The 21,875-nt window shown below is 40.0% G+C and overlaps 1 protein-coding gene across 2 annotated transcripts in view; it reads left to right on the top strand.

The window, feature by feature from the left end:
- Positions 1 to 21,875, top strand: part of PARD3B (par-3 family cell polarity regulator beta) — a 431,714-nt gene that overhangs the window by 283,126 nt on the left and 126,713 nt on the right. For both annotated transcript variants that reach the window (XM_074872992.1, XM_074872991.1), the window contains exons 17-18: positions 1,578 to 1,784; positions 2,775 to 3,009. In XM_074872992.1, the coding sequence (XP_074729093.1) occupies positions 1,578 to 1,784; positions 2,775 to 3,009 (442 nt within the window). The remainder of the gene's footprint in view (positions 1 to 1,577; positions 1,785 to 2,774; positions 3,010 to 21,875) is intronic.

The raw sequence follows: 21,875 nt of genomic DNA, 5'->3' as shown, positions 1-21,875 counted from the left end.
AAAACAAGAAAGCTTTTTCTCCGCTGATCAGAGTGGCTTTCACTTTGCTGCCTTTTACAGTGATTATGCTTCCCTTGGTTTTGTTCCTTCTCAGCCTGAGATAGGCACCACAGTGCCTCTTACTAATGCACAGGTTTTTAGTGATTTTAAGCACCTTTATGTTGTGTGCAAGTCATTGCTCTAACTCCATTTTAGCACTTGCTAATTTGGCAATAATGCCAGTCTCCAAAATGGTAATTAGGGAACAAAAGAAGTTTGCACTGTGTGAGGGAGCCACCAGGCTTCCCTTGAACTTGTCTCCACACGCACCCCCCACACCCCACCTTATTTGCAGCTACATACCAGTCTGCAGGTAATCGACGTGTAAATTGCTTTATGTAGACACTACTGATTAGTCTCTATTTGGTGCCAATTCTTAGCTTTTTTTCCTTTTAAGAATTCACTGATTACACTGTTTTGTTCAGAAATACCTCTCTCTAGGATTGCTAAAATCATAGCATACAATACTAACCTACCTGTCTTTTCTGTGATCCTTGAATCTCTTCAGGCATGACAGTATATGGACATGTATGTGAATGTCTTGTGTTCTTATATCCTCCTGTTGCTTACACTAATATCACTTAAAAGTTGAAAATAAAAGTATTTATGTCCTCAAAGACAGAAGGCATATTGCAAGGCAAGGTCTCTTCCTCAGTGTCTGTGTGTCACATCTACCGGTCTGCCATACAAAAACTAAGTAGGTGCTACAAAGGCTTTTAAATTAAGCTGTGAATTTCTTTGCTGATTGGTACGCATGTCTTCGTTGAAATTTTTTCTTGACCTATTCTACTATCATATTAATACTAATTAACACTAACGCTACCACAAAATAAAGCCTTTCTAAGGGTCAGAAAGTCAAGCATTCAAAGAGAGGAAAGGTTTGAGAGATTTGGGAAGGTATTTGCTTTTTTTTTTGGTATGAAGTGCTTTCTTATGCCTGTAAACAAGGAAAGAGGCAGCAACATCATTTATGTTAACTTGTACTTTGTTGGAAATATTTGTTTCTTGAAAAACCTGCTGTGTATGTTGATATCAGAGCACCACTTTCAGCTTGAAGGAGGTTAGATAAGACTGTGAGAGAACTAATAATCTCACAGGAGAAATGCGTTTGAAAATATCAACCATTCATACAACCTGACTCACTCTAAAAACCAAAACTCTTGTTGTGTGGCAGTGTTTGTGAGTCCAAGGATAATGTTCTCCTTGAGACTGTTAGCAGTGTCCAGCTGGACATTGCTGTCAGAGGGGGAAGAAGCAAACCCATCCTTGCCACTGGTGCAGGCTTTAAAGTGACACAGAGCAAGCCAGCTATTGCCCATCACTGTTGTCAGGTCTGTAAATTGTGTGCCATTGCCTCCAAGTTTGAATGAGGATATCTACTGAACTAGGTTTAACTTGATGTTATTTTTAGAACAAATTACATTGATTGCATATTATTTCAAAGGCCCCAAGTAATAAAGTACACAATTAAATGTGTCTGACTAGTTTCATTTCTCTGTGTGGTTTTAGGTATAAAAATGTAACTATTTGTTTTCCAGACTCGTCTGGCAAAGACTTCGGTCCTACTCTGGGATTGAAGAAGTCCAGTTCTCTTGAGAGCCTTCAGACTGCTGTGGCTGAAGTTAGGAAGAATGAACTGCCTTTTCACAGACCCAGGCCTCACGTGGTCCGTGGTCGGGGGTGTAATGAGAGTTTCCGAGCTGCCATTGACAAGTCTTATGATGGACCTGAAGATGGAGAAGAGGGTATGTTGCTAAATGGCACTTATTGAGGGAGCCACCTTCACTCAGCACTGCTGAGGGCCAAGTCAATAAAGCACATAAGCAAGTGATTTAGTCCAATTGAAGTTGATCACATTTCAAAAGCTGCTCGTGTCTTCCACTGAATAGAGCTGTCTTTGCTGTACCATGTCCAACCTTGACTGGGTTTAGTGTAAAGTCTTTCACTGATCTCCTCTGGGGCAGGGGTGAGTTGGAGGATTTAGAACTCAATCCTTAAATAATTATATTTTTCAACTTCAAGAAGCAGCTGCCTTCTTCAGATTACATTAAAAATTATCTTGCTCGTTTTACAGAGCTGTCTACAATTCCCGCTTCTCCAACCAGGAAATTTGTTTCCTGTTATAGACAAGGCAGAGTGTATTGATAGCACCCTGCTGCTCATTCTGTCACCATGGGCTTACAGACCCCAGTCTGGAAATATGTCTCCTTTAGCATGAAGCATAAGACTGTGCTTGGATCCTGAGCCCCCCACATAGAAACAACACAGCTCTTCTCCAACCAGACAGAACAGTTTATCTATTTCTTGTTCAGCCATTAAAATAGAAAGATTCCAGGGAGGGAATGAAATCATTTTGTTACGTAGATTGGTTATGTCAGTTGCCAGAATCACTTGTTGAAGTAAGCGCGCAGTGTTTGCATCCCAGTATGTCAGTTTTCTCGAGCTGATGGAGGTTAACAAGCTAGATTTCAAATAGAATAGTGTTTTACCATGTCAGGATTTTTGTATCAGGAATAATAACTAGAAAACAAGTCACTAAAATAACTGTATTTAATTTACAATAGAAATCTGCTTGAATTCACTAGATATGTTTAGTCTGCTTTCTAAATTACTCAATTAAATGAGTAAGTGTCGTGAGTCATTTGAGCATTCTGTAGATACTCATGCTGTATTTCATGTGTTTGCATTTTGGTGGCCCCTAGCCATCCTCACTGATTCTTTTTCATTCTGTACAGATGGTTTCTCTGATAAGAGCTCTCACTCTGGTCAAGAAGCTCAGAACATGGAATCTGCCCTTCCGGGGAACCCTGAAATAGAAGATGCAGAAACCAAAGCAAAAAAAGACAAAAAAAATAGAGATAAAGAGAAGAAAAAGGAAAAGGGCAAAGCTAAAATCAAGGAGAAGAAAAGGAAGGAAGAAAATGAAGACCCAGAAAAGAAAAAGAAGAAGGGCTTTGGTGTCATGTTGAGGTACGACATTTTGCAAGGCAAAACAGCCACCCATTCTCATTATAATGTAGGAAACAACGGATACTCTCATGAAGTAGTGGAAAAATTATTTCACTTGGACTCAAAATAATGTTTATGTTATTTAAAAAGAAAGCAGTTTATACTTTTACACCAAACTTGTAGCTGAGGCAGAAGACATTTGGCAGACAAAATGTCTTTTTGTGCCTTTGAAATTCATTCCCATATGTCAGAAAAGATTCAAGGTTTCATGCTAAAAACAAGTGTGTGTCGGTGGGGAAGGCTTTGTGGGCAATATTTCTGAGTAATACACGACCCACTCCCACGCTCAGACCTTTGCCTTCTCTTCTTTGCTTATCTGCTTCCTTCACAAGCTTTGGGGAGAGCAGGATTGCTTGTGTTACTGTAAACAGTCCAGTAACATTTGCAGTTGCTGAAAACCACTAGCTATGATAAAATCTGTGCTTCACAGCTTCAGCCATTGCCTGCAGTGGACAAAAGGTCACCATCCTCCCTGCCCAACTTGCAAGTGTTTGGATTTCTTCCATGGCTGTTGGTTGGTTTTGCATCTCTGCAATCATCAGAGTTCAGACAAAGTTCTTCAGGCCATTTCCTTGCTATTGCTGGAGCCTTTGGTGCTGTAGGCGCTCTGGTTGCTATCACCCCTGCCTCTGGTACCTGTTTACTCTATCGAGGATTAAAGTGTTTCTGTTTAAGTAGATCTTTGCCATTAATATAGAGTATGCAAATGAAATTTAATAGTCACCTGGAGGAGATTAGACTGACCATGTGGTTACTTGTGGCACTGAACACTTAATTTGGAGGCTATTGGTATTTCTTAGCATGCTGTATACATACAAAAGCCACAATCATTGCTTAGACAAAGATGCATTTAACTAGATCTGAGAAATTCATCTGCAACATTATTAATTTACAATGATATTCATTAGGACGGTGATATATGAACTCGCATTGCAGCTTTCTGTTGATATGTCCTCTGGAGTCAAATGGGTTGTATTGACATGGAAGGTTTTAGCTGACTTTCTTCCATGTATCATCAATAAGAATCATCAAAATTGTCTTACCAACTTCTGAACACTGTAGAGATATTGTCAAAAATATACAGGCATGCTTATGTGCCAAATTTGCATGATTTCAGCAGTTGTTAGTGTTTGTAAGATGAAGGTGTGTGGGCATACCAGTCTGCATCCAAATGGGGCTCTTTAGGAATGCTGAGGAGGCACGTACACCTGTGCATTGCACGTGCATTTGTGTTCATACTGTTTAAAGAAAGAGGGCTTAAGGTGGAACACTAGTCAAAACACCGAATAATTAGGAGGGTGACTTCAGCAACTCTCTTGTGTATCTTAAGCTTTATGTCTATTTTCTTTCTTCTTTTTAACTCTTTGGTGTGAACAGGGCTGTTGGAAGAGGAGAGGAGTGACACAGAGGTCTGACAAAAGCATAAGTATTCTCTTTCATGTATCACTGGCAGATTCGAAGTTTGAAGTGCAAAGTATTACTTACGGGGTGTGATGCCTGAACCAGAAAGAACATGGGATAACATCAGAACCCAAACAAGCGATTGTAGTTGACAAAAAAAATCTGATAATGATCAATATGCAAAGCTGGGAACAATAGGTTGCCATTCTTAGTGATTCCCTTTTTCAGAATATATTTCACATTTTGGTTGTACACAAGCTTTATACATCTGTTCTTTTCATAAGCTTGCTTTTTATTTAGATTGATAGTCTTCCCAGCAGACAGTAGTTGTTAATAGCGTTTATTTATCTGTATGGCAGCACAGAATGGGAATTTCTATCCCACACCATGGAAAATCTCTACAAAGCCACAAATATGGAAGCAACAGGTTATAATGAACGAGGAGGAGTTGTATGTCAGAGCTAACAGTTCAGTTTGGAGGTTTTTAGAGGTTCTGTGTCCTTGTCAGTGTTTCTTCCTAAAATTTCTAAAAACTGTTCTTGAAAAAAAATTCTTTCATGAGAAGGTAAAAGACCTAGGGAATCCCAGCCATGACAAACGTGAAAGAAGTGTAATGACCTGTAAAGACTGAACAAAGAGCAAACAGTGTGAGTGTACAAAAGAACTGGGGACCCTATGGTCCCACTCAAGATGAGCAAAACCAGGCTGCTATTTTTTCAGGGAGAAACTGCTGTGGATGACATGAAAAACTAAAACAATTAGTCTGAATGATTTTAAATAATAGAAAACTAATATGGGAACTTAGAAGGGGTCAAATACTGACTAAATACTAGATTCAGAAGGTATTTTTCAAACTGGAGTTTTGCACTGATGTGAGGAGTGAGTGTGAGAAGGGCTAGCGAGGAGGAGACCGCAGTAAGAAAGTTTGAATGATCAAGTATTTTAACAGCACGGATGGAAAGTAACAGGCAGATTTTTTTGTGACATTGTGGAGATGAAACTGGCATGTTTTATTGGTAGAACATCTGTGGAAGGAAAGAGAGAAGCTGAATACTACAAAGTTGTGAGTTTCTGCAGCAGGCAAGGTGACTACTAATTCTTGGTAGCTTAAGAGAGAAAGAAGTAGAGAGAAGTATTTAGAAACGGAGATGAGGTGAGTTTTTGACATGCTGATTTTAAACTGGAAGGGGAACCTGCCATAGGAGGCATTAGAAATGGAAACACCATAAGGGAGCAGAAAGCTGGATGGAGAAGGAAACCTGTAGTGTGCTTTTTGTAGATATGGTAGTAGTTGTACTGTGATCCCCACATGTGGGAGACTACCAAAATGAGGAACAAGGTACAGAGACTCTGCTAGACTGACAGAAGAGAAAGACCCAAGAGAAGTTAAGAAAGCAGCTGGCAGGAGTGGGAAGAGGATATACCTCCCTGGAACTGGGTGATGCCATGAATTTTTTAAACTAGTCCAGTGACTGCAGCCTCCTGACTGATCCTCCTGAGAGCTGGAACCCCACACTGATACATTAATACTGTTTGTAATTTGTGGGGTGCTTTGTTCAGAGCTGTTTCAGATGTACCTGCATAGTTCTGCTGTACCGTGTAGATGTGTTCAAACAGGAAACAGACTTGCTGAACCCATGTCAAGATTGGGTTGAGATAAGTAGGAAATGATCATCTGTGGTGAAAGCTCCAGGTCCAGAAGGACAATGAAAATATTCTGAGATCTTGCCAGAAAGCTCAGTGCTAATTAAGACACATGCACTTTCTGGTGAATGACTAGGGCTCAGGTGTAAAGGACAAAGGGAAGTAGAATTTGAGGCTAAAGCAGCTGCTGGGAAGTCGCACTTGTCTATGGTGGGATTTTTGTGCTATACTTGCTGGGTCACATATACAGCTATAACAAGTTTTATCTTGATAGTATGTCCATGTGAATTGTCTTGTTTCTGCCTCATAATCAATAACAAAACATTTCAAGATATTAAAACCAAACCCAAGTATTTATCTGTAGTACAAGAAGCACTGAGCTTTAGTCTTTTGCATCTGAGATTTTTGAACATATTGGAATTGCTACTGCATTGGTTTTTTACTTTTTTTTTAATTTCACAACAGAAAATAGCAAAGCTGTTAGCAGTTGCTAACAGATTTCACTTAGTGCCTCATCTGTTGCTCAGCTGCTATTTACTTGTAGTTCCTGGTCTTTTTTTACACATACAAAAAAAAAAAAAAAAAGCATCATTGCTTTCCTGCTAAGCTTTTCCTGGATTGAAGCTTTATTTAGGTGACTGTGATTCAGGGAGACCATCAAGAAATCATGCTTTTATTTTTGTAGTTACTGTTTTTAAAAAAGTCCTGTTGTTTCACCCGGTATTAACTGAAACTCTTGACTTGAGCATTTTAATGGCTGTGGCACTTGGAACAAAGTAGGTTAATATACTGGAGATTTGAAATGCAGAAGACACTGGTTATTACTGATTAGTTAAGTCTCTATAATCTAAAGTACTGTTTTACTGTGGTGCAGTCTGGACAGTGTTTGTTTTCTTGTTTGGATGGTTCTGATGCATATATTGCCTGCCTTAGTACTGGATGTGTGTATGTGCTGTCCAAAGAACAAGAGAAGTTGACTCTGTTAACTGTATGTAACATTGTCTAGGGAGCATTATATTTTACTCTTTGATGTTTTCTGGTACATTTGCATCATCATAGCTCACTAAATAACTCACTGCTAGACAACAGACAGCAAAGTAAATTGATACTGTATCAGGAAAACAACTACATGAAGTATTTTCATTATTGGAGCTGTGACTAAATGTGTACTGCAGTCTCAGGAAAAAGCCAGTATCTAGCGTCTATGCTGAAATTCTTTTGGAACAGAAATAGTGCTCAGTTCTATGCAGATACATAACAGTGGCAAGATTAGGCAATGCCACATTCAATTGTTGGTTCATCCCTTTTCTTACAGTGAGCTGACTGATTCTTTCAGGGCACGGAGTCTTTTCAGGTAACAAGGAGACTGCTGGACCTCAAGTGAGGTTTGCTGCACTACTTTTTGAAGGTGTTTTGCATTTTCATGAGAAACGCTATAGTGAAACAGCATATTTGTGCCTTTGAATAAAGGTAGTGTGTAGTGTAATTGGTTTAGGACTGTCAAAAGCCTTGTGAGGTGGCTCTGTAGGCTGTTTGGAAGGGTTAATTAACCTGTTGGTGCAGGGTGTTAGAAATCCCTGATGCTGAGCACTAACGCAAAATATGTTATCACTTAGCACCAGGAACACAAAGCTGATCTAACTAAGAGGTTATTAAAAAAAAAAATTCCTCAGTTTGCTAGGTGATGAAATCTAGATTTTAAATTTGTGATCTATAGTTATTTAATCACCGTGCTTTGAAATACTATAAAAAAATTATTTTCTAACGAAGGTAGGCTTTGTATTGGTTTTCTAAATTAAGTCAGAGAAAGACTGAACCTTTAAATCACCAAGGAAATGTGACCTCTGCATGCGGTGCTGCTCTGTATCCTAATCCCATAGCAGTTGTTACAGTCCTGGTGTACAATAAACATAAGTCTGTGGCGTTCTCAGTACCTTTTCCAGAGAGTGATTGTAAAAGTTCTGGGCAGCCCTTTCAGCTTTATGGGTATGAAGGTAAGTTAGCTAATGGACTGCAGCCACACCAATGGCATTTTAATAAGTAACTCCCTCAGGCAGAGACCAGTAGGCTGAAGTCATAATTTTTTTGTGGTATAAAAATCTAAGAGCAAGGATGTAACTGGTGACTCAGAGTAAAGAGTTTTGCTAAACTGGAGTGCAGTGGGAGAACACCCTCTCATTCAGTCTTTATTTCTAGGCTGAATTCAGAAAAAAAACCCCAACCTTCTTCATATAAGGCAACTCTTGTCAACTTGACATCACTAGTTCACTAGTAGATACTTTCCAAATTAGTATAGGTGAGAACATGTCTATCCATCACAAATATGGCACACGAACCATGACTTGCGTATTTGTGCATGTATACATATAACTACAAACCCAGGAAGCAGGAATATATATGTGTGTATTAGTTACATTTGCTTTTTCCTCTCCAGAAAGAATGCACTTTTCCACATAATAGTTCATCTTAAATTATTTACCTTCCATTTCACAATATGAGCCATGAATATTTTATTTTTTGTCCCCTTAATTTGCCAATTTTCCTTTGAGCTAAGTGCCTTAGCGATTTTAATTTTTCATTCTAGTTGGAAGACAGAAATGACCCTTTTTTCATTATTACTATTATAGGCCTTGTGCTCAGAACGATACTTTTTACAACCAGCACTGTTGAGCCTGTAATGGTATTGCAGAGTAGATAGCATAATATACAGATATTGACTTCCATTAAGTATAGCACTATGATAGCTTATGGAGAGATTTTTTTCTGCTCTGTGTTGCCCTGAGAAGTTGAGCATTGTAGAAGAAAAGTTAGCAGTATAATGAAGAAAGAGCAAATAATAAAGGTGGGATGTGCTGGAGAGAGGCAGTGTATATAACTTGTATTTAAATGTATGTACATAGGATGATAGAAATCAGTATGGACGTAGATAGATTTTAAAAAAACACGACTAGATTAAATTATAATTTAATTAGGCTAAAGTTATTTTAGAAATTTTTGTCCTCAATAGCAAAATGTTCTGAGATGGATCATGCCTGTGTGTTTGATAGACAGCATCAATTAATGAAGCAGATGAGTTATTTAGAGGCCTTGATTTCCTTTTGCCTAGTAAAATTTCCACTTTTCAAATAGGTAAATTAATAAATAAAACTCCTGTTCCCTTTAAAGAGAATAAGAGCATGAAGGAGAGAAGGTACCTAATCAATTTAATGTACCTCAAGTCTGTCAAGTATTTTAAACTAAAAAAAGACAAACACTTCAATTTACATGTATCACTTTTTCTTTTCCTCCGCTGTATAGATTCTTTCTTGGTTGCATTGATAGTCAGACTAAAACAGAGAAAATAAGGGGGTTTTGTACTAAAAATGATCATGTGGACTGCCTACTAAAGGCTTATTTGTTTAATTAAGCATCTGTTCTCCTCTTAATATGCATGCATAAATCTCATTAACGTTAGATGTATGCAAGTGCAGTGAAGAAGAATAGACCCCTCACTCTCATTACTGAACTTGGATAACAAGATTTATATTTACTTAACAGATCAGAGCAGAAAGTTCCCTCTGACTATTTAAAAGGACTGGAAATTGCAAACTGTTTGCAAGGAGCATGCTTTTTGTGAAATAGTTGCATGTTCACTTCAAGTTGAAATATCATTATTCAAGCCATTACTAAGCAAAAAACAAACAAAAAAAAGCAGCGTGCTTTGCCTGTAAGGATTAACTTTGTGCATTAAATTCTGTGATATGTCTACTTAAATGTATACTTGCCTATTTGATATTGACCTCTGTGCGTGCCACACCTGCTAAAATAAAAGCAAACTCCAGGTTTTTCTGGAGGTGGCATATTTCTTCTAAGTGTCTATCTCCTCTCTTCCAAGAAATGCCTTCTGGAAAAAAAAAGTCCTAGAAAGCAAAGTGTATTCTTGATGAATACTGAACTCTGTGGCCATGTGTTTATCCTTCATTCGCTATAGTTGGCTGTTACTTGTTCTAAAATCCATCTCTTATCTGAGGATAAAACTTGAATTCCAGATTTTCCATATAAGTTATGGTCCATTGGGTATTTCTGTATGTAGTACGGATGCATTATGGTCAGAGATCCTTGACAGTTTAAAGTCATGTCCATAAGAATTTGAATTAAGGCTTCCTGAGCTGCATTTTAACCAATAAATATGTATTTTGCTGAGGAATACAGTGCGGAGTGTGAGTTCTACCTTGAGATAATAAAAACCCAGCAGTTTTGCTGATTTTCTGTTTCAGTAGTTCTTGTAACATGAACTTGGTAAATGGGGGGGCTAGGGGGAGAGACAACAATTAACAGGTAAATTATACAGAAGGGGACTCCTGACAGATTCCTTAACTACAGAGTGCTGGCAGGTGCCAGTTTAATAGGTATTGCCATTAACAGCCATCTGTAGAGAAAATGAAATGTACTCATCTCACTGAATTATGATTTATGCCAGACAAAGCAGTCAAACCAAAGTAATATTTATATTATAATGCAGAGTCATTGATTAAATGCACATGGCATCTCAAATCCAGTTGACATTTTAAGTTGAAATGATTGCAGACATGTAGCCATTTATTTAACTATTACTTTAAAAAATGTGTCTCTACTTGTTATTAATAGAAGAAAGTCAGACCTGACCAATATTTCAATAGGCTGACCTTTTGTTTTGCTGACATATAAAAGGAACAAAGCACCTTTTGGGGTAGTCACAATTTCAGAGCATATGAAGTATGCTAGCTTCAGAAAAAACTGACCCCTTTGAACCACTCTGTCTCTTTCTTCCCTTCTCTTTTCCACACACAATTTTTGAAAGAAAATGGACAAGAGACGGTTTAGGAGATAGGAAAATAGTCTGAGAGAGGCTTTGTTTCAAGTGCCTGCTCTGCTACTGGTTTCTTGGGTGACGCTGGTTAACTCATTTAGCTGCTCTGAGCCACAGTTGTCCTTACACAAAAGTTATCCTCTGTGCTTATAAAAAATAAAAATAATAGCATTTCCCTGCTTCATATGATCATTGTTCAGATAAATCTGTTAAAAAATAAATACATCTAAAAACTAGTCTGACTATTCCTGTAAAAGTATAGCAGGCAAATAGTTTTATTCTTAAGAAAATGAAAATTAAGAAGTAGTAATCTTTTGTGTGATTTTTCTCAAACTAATTTTCCTCTAATCTCTAGGATACTTCCTTCTCTCTCTGAGGTCTTCATACAGTATTTTACTTTATTCCAGTGATTCCAATTTTTCTTATTTGTTAATCTCCTGTTGTCCAGTCTCTTATTTCCACATAGCATCTCTCCATTCTCTTTGTAACCTTGTCTCATTATTGCTTACCTTCCCATCCATTTTTAGCAAACTTTGGTCAGTTCTCTCTTTGGGGAAAAAAAAAAAAAATTAAACAAGTTTGCAAGCTCAGTCTTCTGCTGTCCACTGTTACTGAGAACTGTTTGACAGAATACTGGGTTGCTCACCCTTACTTCTTCTTGCTACTGCTAATGCGTGAGGTGTCAAGCCGGGGTTTCCTCCTCCTCTCTGTACTACCTCCTAGCTACAGATACTCTTACCTTCAGAAATGCAGTTTGGCATATAATGCCTCAGTATTATAGTTGACCTTCTATCTTTTACCCTGATTTTATGCCTTCTTGCTAGAAAAAATTGATTTGTCATTTCAAATTTAACATGGGAAAACTAATTTTTTCTCTGCGGATTGTTCCTCTTTATGTCCTTACTCTGTCATCGTGGAAAGTAGCAGTATCTTCTCTCTTTCACAAAAGCCCCGATACGGGATGTCATCTTTCAGTGAACCTTAAACCCACTCAGCAGGGCCATGCCTAAAATTTGCTCACTTAACACAACACACCAAAGACTTGACCACACAAAAGAAGTTTCTCCCCTTTCTGCTTGGACTCCTGTTGCTTCCAGGTTCTGTCAGTCTCTCTTGTGGATCACACTGCTGAGTCGTTGGTCTGACTACTCTCACCTGCCCCTGTCAGCACAGCACCAACTTTGTCTCCTTCCCAGTTTGGTCTGCGTTAACAGCCCAAGGTGGTAACGTACTGCTTTGGGCAACCATGAACCCTTACCAGCCAGCCCGTCTCAGCAGCACAGTTTCTACTGCAACGTGTTGCAGCATGTCTGGGCAGAAAGTATCTTATATAGCCCTTCAAATTCCCTAACATTTGCCTCTGCTGTAAAACTTCCATGATGTGTAGGAACGTTGGCAGGACTAAATGAGTGATGAAGTAAGGCTTTGTATCCTTTCCACCCCAGCTCCTGCTTTCTGTCTCAGTCCACCAGTAAGTAAGAAAGCAGTAAGAAAGAAAAGCTCTTTGCAGCTTCCTGCTCTGCACCACATTTGACTGTGTCCCATTCACCTCCACTTGTCATTTGTTTGGAATCTGTTAGGATGCGAATGCAAAGGTGCAGGATTGATGCTCGTTCAGCTGTTATTCAGCAGTTAACTGGAGGTAACACCATCTTCTTATCACCTCCATCCCTCTATCCTCTGACAGTGCTTGTTTGTCACCAGGTTTCTGCCCTTGTTACTCTCTCCTCCTCTCTCTCTACCCTGCTCTGCACCCCGGGCTGTCTCTTGTCCTAGCTTTCACCCAGCTTATGCAGAGCCTTGACTAATAAGCCTAACAGAGTTCATTAGTTTGGGCTCTGCCTTCTGTGTGTGTTGCTTCTATCCTGCACCTTGTCATGAGGAGCAACTGCTCTGATTTTTCATTGGTCATGATGCTGCATGGCATTTACCATGGAAGTTAATTATCCTATTGAGTGTTGCCTTCACAGAAATATTTACATTCAGGTAACCCTCCCCTGCTTGCTTCCTTCAGACGTCTCTAGGTCTTGCCTTGGTCCTGGAGCATTTGGGAGGATTTGGTCTTACTCTTTAGAAGTCTTTGAATAATTCTTAGTGGTGAAAATGAAGATGTCTTCTCCCTTTTCCCTTTCTTTTCTTGCAACTTCCCACTTCTGTCCTAATCTTTTTTATATTGTTGAGAAGAAACAGTAAAGAATGAATAAAAAGGAACCTGGACAGATATAAAATGTTAGCCAAATGCTGACATGAAATAAACTATCACCCTCTGTGGGTGTATATATATTATATAAACTCTGAGATATGTGTCACCACTGGCTTAAGAATTAAAAAAAAAAGAAATACAAGTCTTAAAGGTTGACTCACAAAGTGAAAAATTGTCCGTCTCTGTGTGTATATGTAGTACAAGATACACAGGCCACTAAGTATCTGCTATAGTTCTTTAGCATTTAACTTCAGTATTAGGTTTGAAGTCGTGAACTGTATGCCTGTGCCATTCATTGTCCCTTATTTGAAAGTAGTGAATACCTGGCCTCACACTAACCCCATATTATCAGATTGGTTGGCAATAACGTGTAAATAGAATTGTAAAGCTATTTCTGGTGACAAAAGGCCACACTGTTGTCTGCTATTTTCTTTCTAGCCAAAGAACCCTAGTGACTAATGAGTCGGGCACTGTTCATTCTACCTCTGTCATCTTTTTGTTTAGCTTTTTATCCTCTAATGTGGAAATCTGTATTACAGTAGCTTAGTATAACAGACATCCTAATGTTCTGGGTTTAATTAAAATTAGATTGAGGAAATAAACAATTCAAAGAAGTTATCTTTCCTTTCACCTCCCCCCCCCCCCCCCCCCCAAACATGCTTTCCATATCCTCTTCTCCATTTGGAAGTGCTTGTTTCCATTCACACTCTCTTGAATTGTTCAGCCTCCCTAACAGGTAGTGAGGGAGGACTGTCAAGGAAGATCACTTGCATTCATTTAGTCGTTTTAGCAGTACATGTTTTTAAATTACTGGTTTTAGTCTGTTTGTTTTGATGCAGTCTGCATCTGTAAAATACAATTCTTAATATAAAAAATTTGTCAAAATGTGAAGATTTCACAAAACCAAACTGCACTGCTCTTGAGAAGAAATTTCCATTATACAGCTGCAGATCATTTTTACTGTGACTACCATATATGCACACACTGGAAGAGTGACTTGATCTAAATTACTCAGAAATTAGCAAATATTTATTTCCTTTAAAAAGGCAGATTATTATGGGTGTAAATGCTGCAATAGATTAATGTACCTCTTCATCTCTGAAGACCTCTGATGCATCTTTTTGCCAATCTGGTGAAGAGGGCTTTAAACTAAAGTTGCTGGGGGAGGGGAACCTCACTCCATCCCACTCCTTCCAGTTTGATGCCAGTGCCAGCAATAGATGCCCAGAGCCTGGAGAAGGTCACAGGTCAGCAGGAGAGCACCAGAAGAACAGCACAAAGGAATTCCAGCCAGTAAATCAGTTTCATCAGAGGCCAAACTTAAATGCCTAAATGCAAATGCACATAGAATGGGGAATAAACAAGAGGAGCTAGAGATGTGCATATGCCTGCAGGCTATGATCTTATGCGAATCACAGAGACGTGGTGGAGTGGCTCCTATGACTGGAGTGTTGGAATGGAAGGGTACAGTCTCTTTACGAAGGACAGCCAGGGGAGATGAGGAGGGGTTGTTGCCTTCTATGTCAGTGACCAGCTGGAGTGAATAGATGCATGCCTGGGGATGGATGAGGAGGCAGCTAAGAGCTTATGGGTCAGGATTAAAGGGAGGGCAGGGACAGGAGATGTTATAGTGGGGTCTGCTGCAGGCCACCTGACCAGGAAGACCGAGCGGGTGAGGCCCTCTACAGACAGGTAGGAGCAGCCTCCCATTCATAAGACCTGTTCCTCATGGGAGACTTCAAGCACCCCAATATCTGTTTGAGGGACAACACTGCAGCGTATAAGCAATCCAGGAGGTTCCTGGAATGCGTTGATGATAACTTCCTTCTCCAAGTGATAGAGGAGCCAATGAGGAGAGGTGCTGTGCTGGACCTTGTTCTCACCAACAAGGAGAGGCTGGTGGAGAATGTGAAGCTCAAGGGCAACCTTGGCTGCAGTGACCACAAAACAGTGGAGTTCAAGATCCTTAGGGCAGCAAGGAGAGCACGCAGCAAACTCACTACCCTGGACTTCAGGAGAAGATCAGACTGTGGCCCCTTCAGGGATCTGCTTGGCAGAGTAGCATGGGATAAAGCCCTGGAGGTAAGATGGGCCCAAGAAAGCTGGTTAGTATTCAGGGATCACCTCCTCCAAGCTCAGGAGTGATGCATCCCAACAAAGAGGAAATCGGGCAAAAACGCCAGGGGGCCTGCAGGAATGAACAAGTTGCTCCTGGACAAGCTGACACACAGAGGGTGGAAGCAAGGACAGGTAGCCTGGGAAGAATACAGAGAAATTGTCTGAGCAGCCAGGGATCAGGTTAGAAAAGCCAAAGCCCTGATAGAATTACATCTGTCCAGGGACATCAAGGGCAACAAGAAAAGCTTCTATAGGTACGTTGGTGATAAGAGGAAGAGTAGGGAAAATGTGGGCCCTCTCCAGAAGGAGGTGGGAGTCCTGATTACCCAGTATATGGAGAAGTCCAAGGTAGTCAATGACTTTTTTGCCTCAGTCTTCAGCACCAAGTGCTCCAGCCACATCACCCAAGACACAGAAGGCAAAGGCAGGGATTGGGAGAATGAAGAACCACCCACTGTCAGAGAAGATCGGGTTCACGTCTATCTAAGGAACCTGAAGGTGCCCAAGTCCATGGGACCTGATGAGATGCATCTGCGGGCCCTGAGGGAACTGGCAGATGAAGTGGCTAATTCACTCTCCGTCGTATTTGACAAGTCATGGCAGTCCAGTGAAGTTCCCGGTGATGGGAAAAGGGGAAACATAACCCCCATTTTTAAAAAGGAAGACCCAGGGAACTAGAGACCAGTCACTCACCTCTGCCTGGCAAGATCATGGAGTGGATCCTCCTGGAAACTGTGCTAAGGCACATGGAAAATAAGGAGGTGATTGGTGACAGCCAACATGGCTTCACTAAAGGCAAATTGTGCCTGACAAATTTGGGGTTACAGTGAGGTTACAGTGTTGGTGGATAAGGGAAGAACAGCTGATGTCATCTACCTGGACTTGTGCAGGACACTGTCCCACACGAATCCTTGTCTCTAAATTGGAGCGACACAGATTTGACCGATGGACCACTCAGTGGATAAGGAATTGGCTGGATGATAACACTCAAAGTGTTGTGGTCAATGGCTCAGTGTCTGAGGAGAGAGCAGTGACAAGTGGTGTTTCTCAGGGATCAATCAGTATTGGGACTGGTGCTGTTTAACATCTTTGTTGGTGACATGGACAGTGGAATCGAGTGCACCCTCAGCAGTTTGCCAATGACACCAAGCTGTGTGGTGCAGTCAACATGCTGGAGGGAAGGGATGTGCCATCCAGAGGGACCCGGACAAGCTGGAGAGGTGGGACCGTGCAAACCTCATAAAGTTCAGCAAGGCCACGGGCAAGTTCCTGCACATGGGTCAGGGCAATCCCAAGCACAAATATAGTCTGGGAGAAGAGTGGATTGAGAGCAGCCCTGAGGAGAAGGACTTGGGGGCATTAGTGGATGGAAAACTGACTATGAGCCAGCAACGTGCGCTCGCAGCCCAGAAATCCAACCGTATCCTGGGATGCATCAAGAGAAGTGTGGCCAGCAGGTCAAGGGAGGGGATTCTCCCCCTCTACTCCACTCTCTTGAGATCCCACCTGCAGTGCTGTGTCCAGCTCTGGGGCCCCCAACATAAGAAGGACATGGACCTGCTCGAGCAGGTCCAGAGGAGGCCACGAAGATGATCAGGGGCTGGAGCACCTCCCCTGTGAGGACAGGCTGAGAGAGTTGGGGTTGTTCAGCCTGGAGAAGAGAAGGCTCCAGGGAGACCTTATAGCGGCCTTCCAGTACTTAAAGGGGCCCTGCAGGAAAGCTGGGGAGGGACTCTGCATCAGGGTGTGTAGGGAAAGGACAAGGGGTAATGGCTTTAAACTGAAAGAGGGCAGATTTAGATTAGATGTAAGGAAGCAGTTCTTTCCTGTGAGAGTGGTGAGACACTGGCACAGGTTGCCCAGAGAAGCTGTGGCTGCCCCCTCCCTGGCAGTGTTCAAGGACAGGTTGGATGGGGCTTTGAGCAACCTGGTCTAGTGGAAGGTGTCCCTGCCCATGGCAGCGGGGTTGAAACTAAATGATCTCTAAGGTTACTTCTGACCCAAACCTTTCTATGATCTTTTTCTTAATGAATTTCTGTTTAGGCTATTTTGACTTGGCTGTCATTCATTGCTTTCCAAACCATCAGTCATCTACAGCAATGGAGGGTGCTGCAGGCAGGCTTAGGTAGAGCTCCAGGAGCTCTGGGCTGAATTGGTTTGGGAAAATACATAGAGAAATTTCTAGGTATAGATCTACTTTGAATTCTCTCTGCCTATAGCAGTAGTGTTAGCTGCTTTGTTCTTACATGTGAGATGTTTGCTAATTTCACTAATTACAAAGTAGAAGTTGTATTTATGTATCTGTAGTATGAATGCTGACGATGTTCTGTAAGACCACAATGAGACCTGTAAATCCTATGGTGCTGGTTCTCTGTAAACTGCATAATTTGTTGAATGCCTGTGAAGTATGTTGCACACAGTGAGTGGTGAAAACTGATTTGGCATGCAAGCTTGCTAATTCTGAGTGGATAACTGGCTTTAGTCCCCAGTGCTGTAATAAAGCGAATTCGGTTTTATTGCATCTCCTGCATGGAAATTACTATTACAAATCTGCGTTGTAGAGATATTTCAGTGTTTTACAAAGACTTACATGTTTCTGCATGTTTGGAGGGGAGGAAGGAAGCCACACCCATACAAAATATGGGCTCTAGTGGTCTAATTAGAAGCACATCAAGTTTTAGGCAGTCTGAAATACGCTAACAAAAATATTCCAATAGCAGTATATTTACTTAGTTCATCCTTAACATTTATTCTGGTTTAAATACCAGCTTCCTCTATCTTGTGGGAGTATTCAGATTGGAGAGAATGAGTTTAATCTTTTTTGGTTTTAGGCTAGAGTTTAAAGAAATTGAAAGATGATGTTCCTGTCATAACGGGAAGAAGGATCACTACTGGCCCTAGACTTGCTGCAGAAAACTGAAATTATACCATAAAGTGCTGTCCATGCACTTGTATGCAATTGAAAGTGGAGCACAGACAAGATGATCTTTCACTGGGGAAGATTAAAAAAAAAAAAGGGGGGGGGGAAGAAATAAAAGAGAAATAACCAACAATCCTAGAGTAGGAAGAAAAATGTGAGGATCCAGGTTCAGAATAACTAAATAGTTAAGATTTACCTCAGTAGTTTAATAACTTCTTGAGGCCTCAACCTAGCAGAGCAAAGCAATAAGCTACAGCTGTATTATATATGCTTCTGTCTTCTTTGCTCTAGATCTTTATTAAAACAATGCATTCACACCATTATAAAAGGCGACAGTGGAGCTAAACTTAAATCTTTTGAGAAGTGTGTTGATTATGTGTATAGATTGTGTGTGTTTGTGTATAATTCATGCATCACACATGGAAATTCAAATTTTTCTACCTTTGCTATTTTAAGCTGTTACATGTATTCTTGTATTTTCATGGAACTGGTGGATTAGCACATAAATCTTTTAAAGCATTATATAATTAATTTCCAGAATACCAGGTAAAGGCTGGGTCTCTTTCTTTGACAGGCTATTTCTGTCTTTATAAGGAGAACAGCAAAAGGTTAGGAGAGGGGGTTGTGCATTTACGTGTTTGAGTGCTATAGGCGAGGGGAACAAGGAGGTGCTTAAGGGCTACGTAAGCTAAAGGAGCTTCTTTACAGTAGAATAGTCTTGTCACATCACTATATATCTCACTCATCTTCTCAAGGACACAGAGGCACTCAGACACGTTGAAACAGCCCACATCTGGAGAAAAGCGTGTTTAACAGAGTATTGTATTAATGGCTTCATGGGATACCAAGACCATTTGTTGATCTTGGCTGTCAGTTTATTGTCTTTCTCAGTCTTTGTTTATTTTGTGTACATCAGCCATTCACTGAGTACCTTGGGACACAAATTGCCTATAATAGATCAAATTTACTGGTCAAAGGTTAAGTCACTCTCATGAGGCTGCTTGTCTGTGATAGCACTGGTTTCTGTTGGCTTTGATACCGTATTTATGGCAGTAATATTGTAATGTCTTCTCAAAATCATTAAAGCTCAATAGAAGTTCTAGTGCAGCTGTTCCAGGTAGATGACAGCTTGGTAAATTTGGACTGTCGTTAACTCAGGTAGATTTCTTTGTGAGGAATCTTATGTGTTATATTTAGAAAATGCCAGTCAGATTGAAACTGGGACCACTCTCTTCTGTAGAGAGAAATCCTTGTCTGGGGGGGGGTAAACTTTTAAGTTGTCCAGCAGTGTTTAGACCAGCTCCATCCTTAATTTTCCACAAAGCTAAATGGAAAATTATGTTGAACATCTCAGTTTCTGTTTAATAACCACCATGCAAGGCAGATACAGACCTAAAACAAGCCTGCAAATATAAAGGTTGATATGGAAATCTGTGATATAAATCAGAGGAAATTTCATATACAGCAGTGATCAGAGGAGGAAGAAAAATTACAAAATTAAATTGGTTGCATAAAATGTCATGCTAATTTATAAGCTAAAAGGAGAGAATTGTAAATGAAGCACTGAAGTATGAGGTTTTCACTCTGTTTATAAATATTGACTTAAAATGAGCTTTAAAAAGGAATACCAAAAAATAAACCCAAATTGTGGTTGGTAGCCTTCTCAAGGACCCAGTTTCAAAGGGTGACAAAACAAAAGAGAGGGAGACCAAAGTAAAACATCAGAGTGGAGGAAAAAACCCAACCTAGAAAGCAACTTAAATTGATACAGTGTCTGCATACAAATAATTGAAGCCATGAGATTTAATTAAAATTACCAAGTGGATGTTGCTATCAAGAATGAGACGGTGAAGCTTAAATGGAATTTGTCCGAATGCAATGAGGAATTTTAGGAGCGAGGTAAGGAAAAGAACAATTTTACTACAGCTATAGAGAAAGGTATTCACTGAAGAACAGATCAAGCTGTGGGCATTTTCCAGGACCCCTGGGTACCAAATTTCAAGGATAACCAAATGCCGTGTAAAAGCATCTTGTGATCAATTGTATTGAATGGCACAGTCAAGTTCCACTGAATCCACACAGATGACAATCCATTTGGCTGAGCTGGGAAAGATCGTTACAGACCTTTAATACGGCAGTTTCGGTTCACCATCTGTCCGTTTTGGAACTTAGACTTCTAATAACTTTGTTGGTCTCCTGAAAAAACAAGACTTTATTAAAGTCAATATACTGTAGCAGTTCTGAAACACAGAACATAGAAAGCTGGGAGAGCACTGTAACAAGCAGGTTTTGTAGCCTGTTTCTTTTGAAGCACAGCTAACGTTTGTGCATTTAAATGACAACAGAAAAATTCCAGAATCTCAGACTAAATTTGCATGACCAGCGATGAGATTGAGGGTAAATTGTTTATTGTTTCATGGCAAAAGTGGAAGGAATAGGGATCAGCTGCACAAGTGATCAGACCTGATTGCAGAAAATGAAATAGAAATAACCAACTGAGGCAGAGCAGAGTGATCAGAAGGAAGGGTTTGGGGAACCTAAATAACCAACAGTTATTTCAAAATAGTGGAGAACATCCTGAAGCCTGTCAGTCTTCCTGAACTAAAAAACAGCAGATGTTTCAAAGAGATACGGATTGGTCTTAAGCCACAGAAATATGAATGTATAGTGGCTTTGTAGCAAAATTTTCCAGGCCTGAGTCTAAGCTTGCTGAACCTCATGGAAGTCTTGTACTGGATGAGACCCTCATAGTGTTCCTGGGTACGTACAGCTGTGATTGAAGTAAGATGGTATAACGTTGTGACTAACGTTTTTTTTCTTTGGGTTGTAAGGGTGTAGGAGAATTAACTCTAGTCCCAGTTTTGTGTAGACTTCAAGTGGTGAAAGTTTTTCAGACTGGCTGGGGAGATCCTAGCTTGAAACTTAGAGCTGGTGAGGTCCACTTGATCCCTGAATAGCGAACCTAAAAATGGTATACTGACATTCTGTATTTCTTTCGGTAACTCAGTATCAATTTTTTTTTTCTTCAGAAATACCTTTTAATTAACTAATAATCCTGAAAACGGTAGTCTAAACTTAAAAATACTTCTGCTACTCATTTATTCTCACTGGTATACAAAGATTGCTGAAACCAAAATCTTCCCTTAGCTGCATCTTTACAATTCCATTCTTTTGCCTTGTGTTTCACAGGCATAATTCCAGATGGAATTTAGCCTTGTAATTCAGGAAAAAGAATAAAATTCAGGTTTTTGTCTATTAGCTTTGCTGGTTATTTGGGTCTAAAAGGAGTAAAAAAGTGGAAGAAACTTAATTTTATTTCCTTAATAATACATGGCTGAATTCCCAGGGGAAGCAGGTCTGTGAAGTATTATTTCTGCCATGTAGCACTTGGTGTTGGGTAGGGGAGGAAACAGGCTTTTTATCCCTAAGAATTTTTAGATTTTCATACAATATCTTACCTGAGTTGAGACAACAGTTCCAAAACTCAAATGTTGCTCGTGGGATAATTCTGAAAAAGAAAAAGCTCGGGTCAATTAAAAATACTTATTTTTATTCTGACTTTTCATTTTTAGAGCCTTTTAGTAAGGACTAAGATGGATATTAATCTGAAGAGTCACATTGTTTAAAATCCCTGATAGCTTATTGTGAAAATACAAGAAAACTTGACAATTTACAAAATTGCTTTGTAAAATTACTGAAAAACAAAGAAAAAT

This window comes from Strix uralensis, chromosome 6 (genome assembly GCF_047716275.1).
Source record: "Strix uralensis isolate ZFMK-TIS-50842 chromosome 6, bStrUra1, whole genome shotgun sequence".
Lineage (NCBI taxonomy): Eukaryota > Metazoa > Chordata > Aves > Strigiformes > Strigidae > Strix > Strix uralensis.
This window is presented reverse-complemented; position numbering and strand designations above follow the sequence as displayed.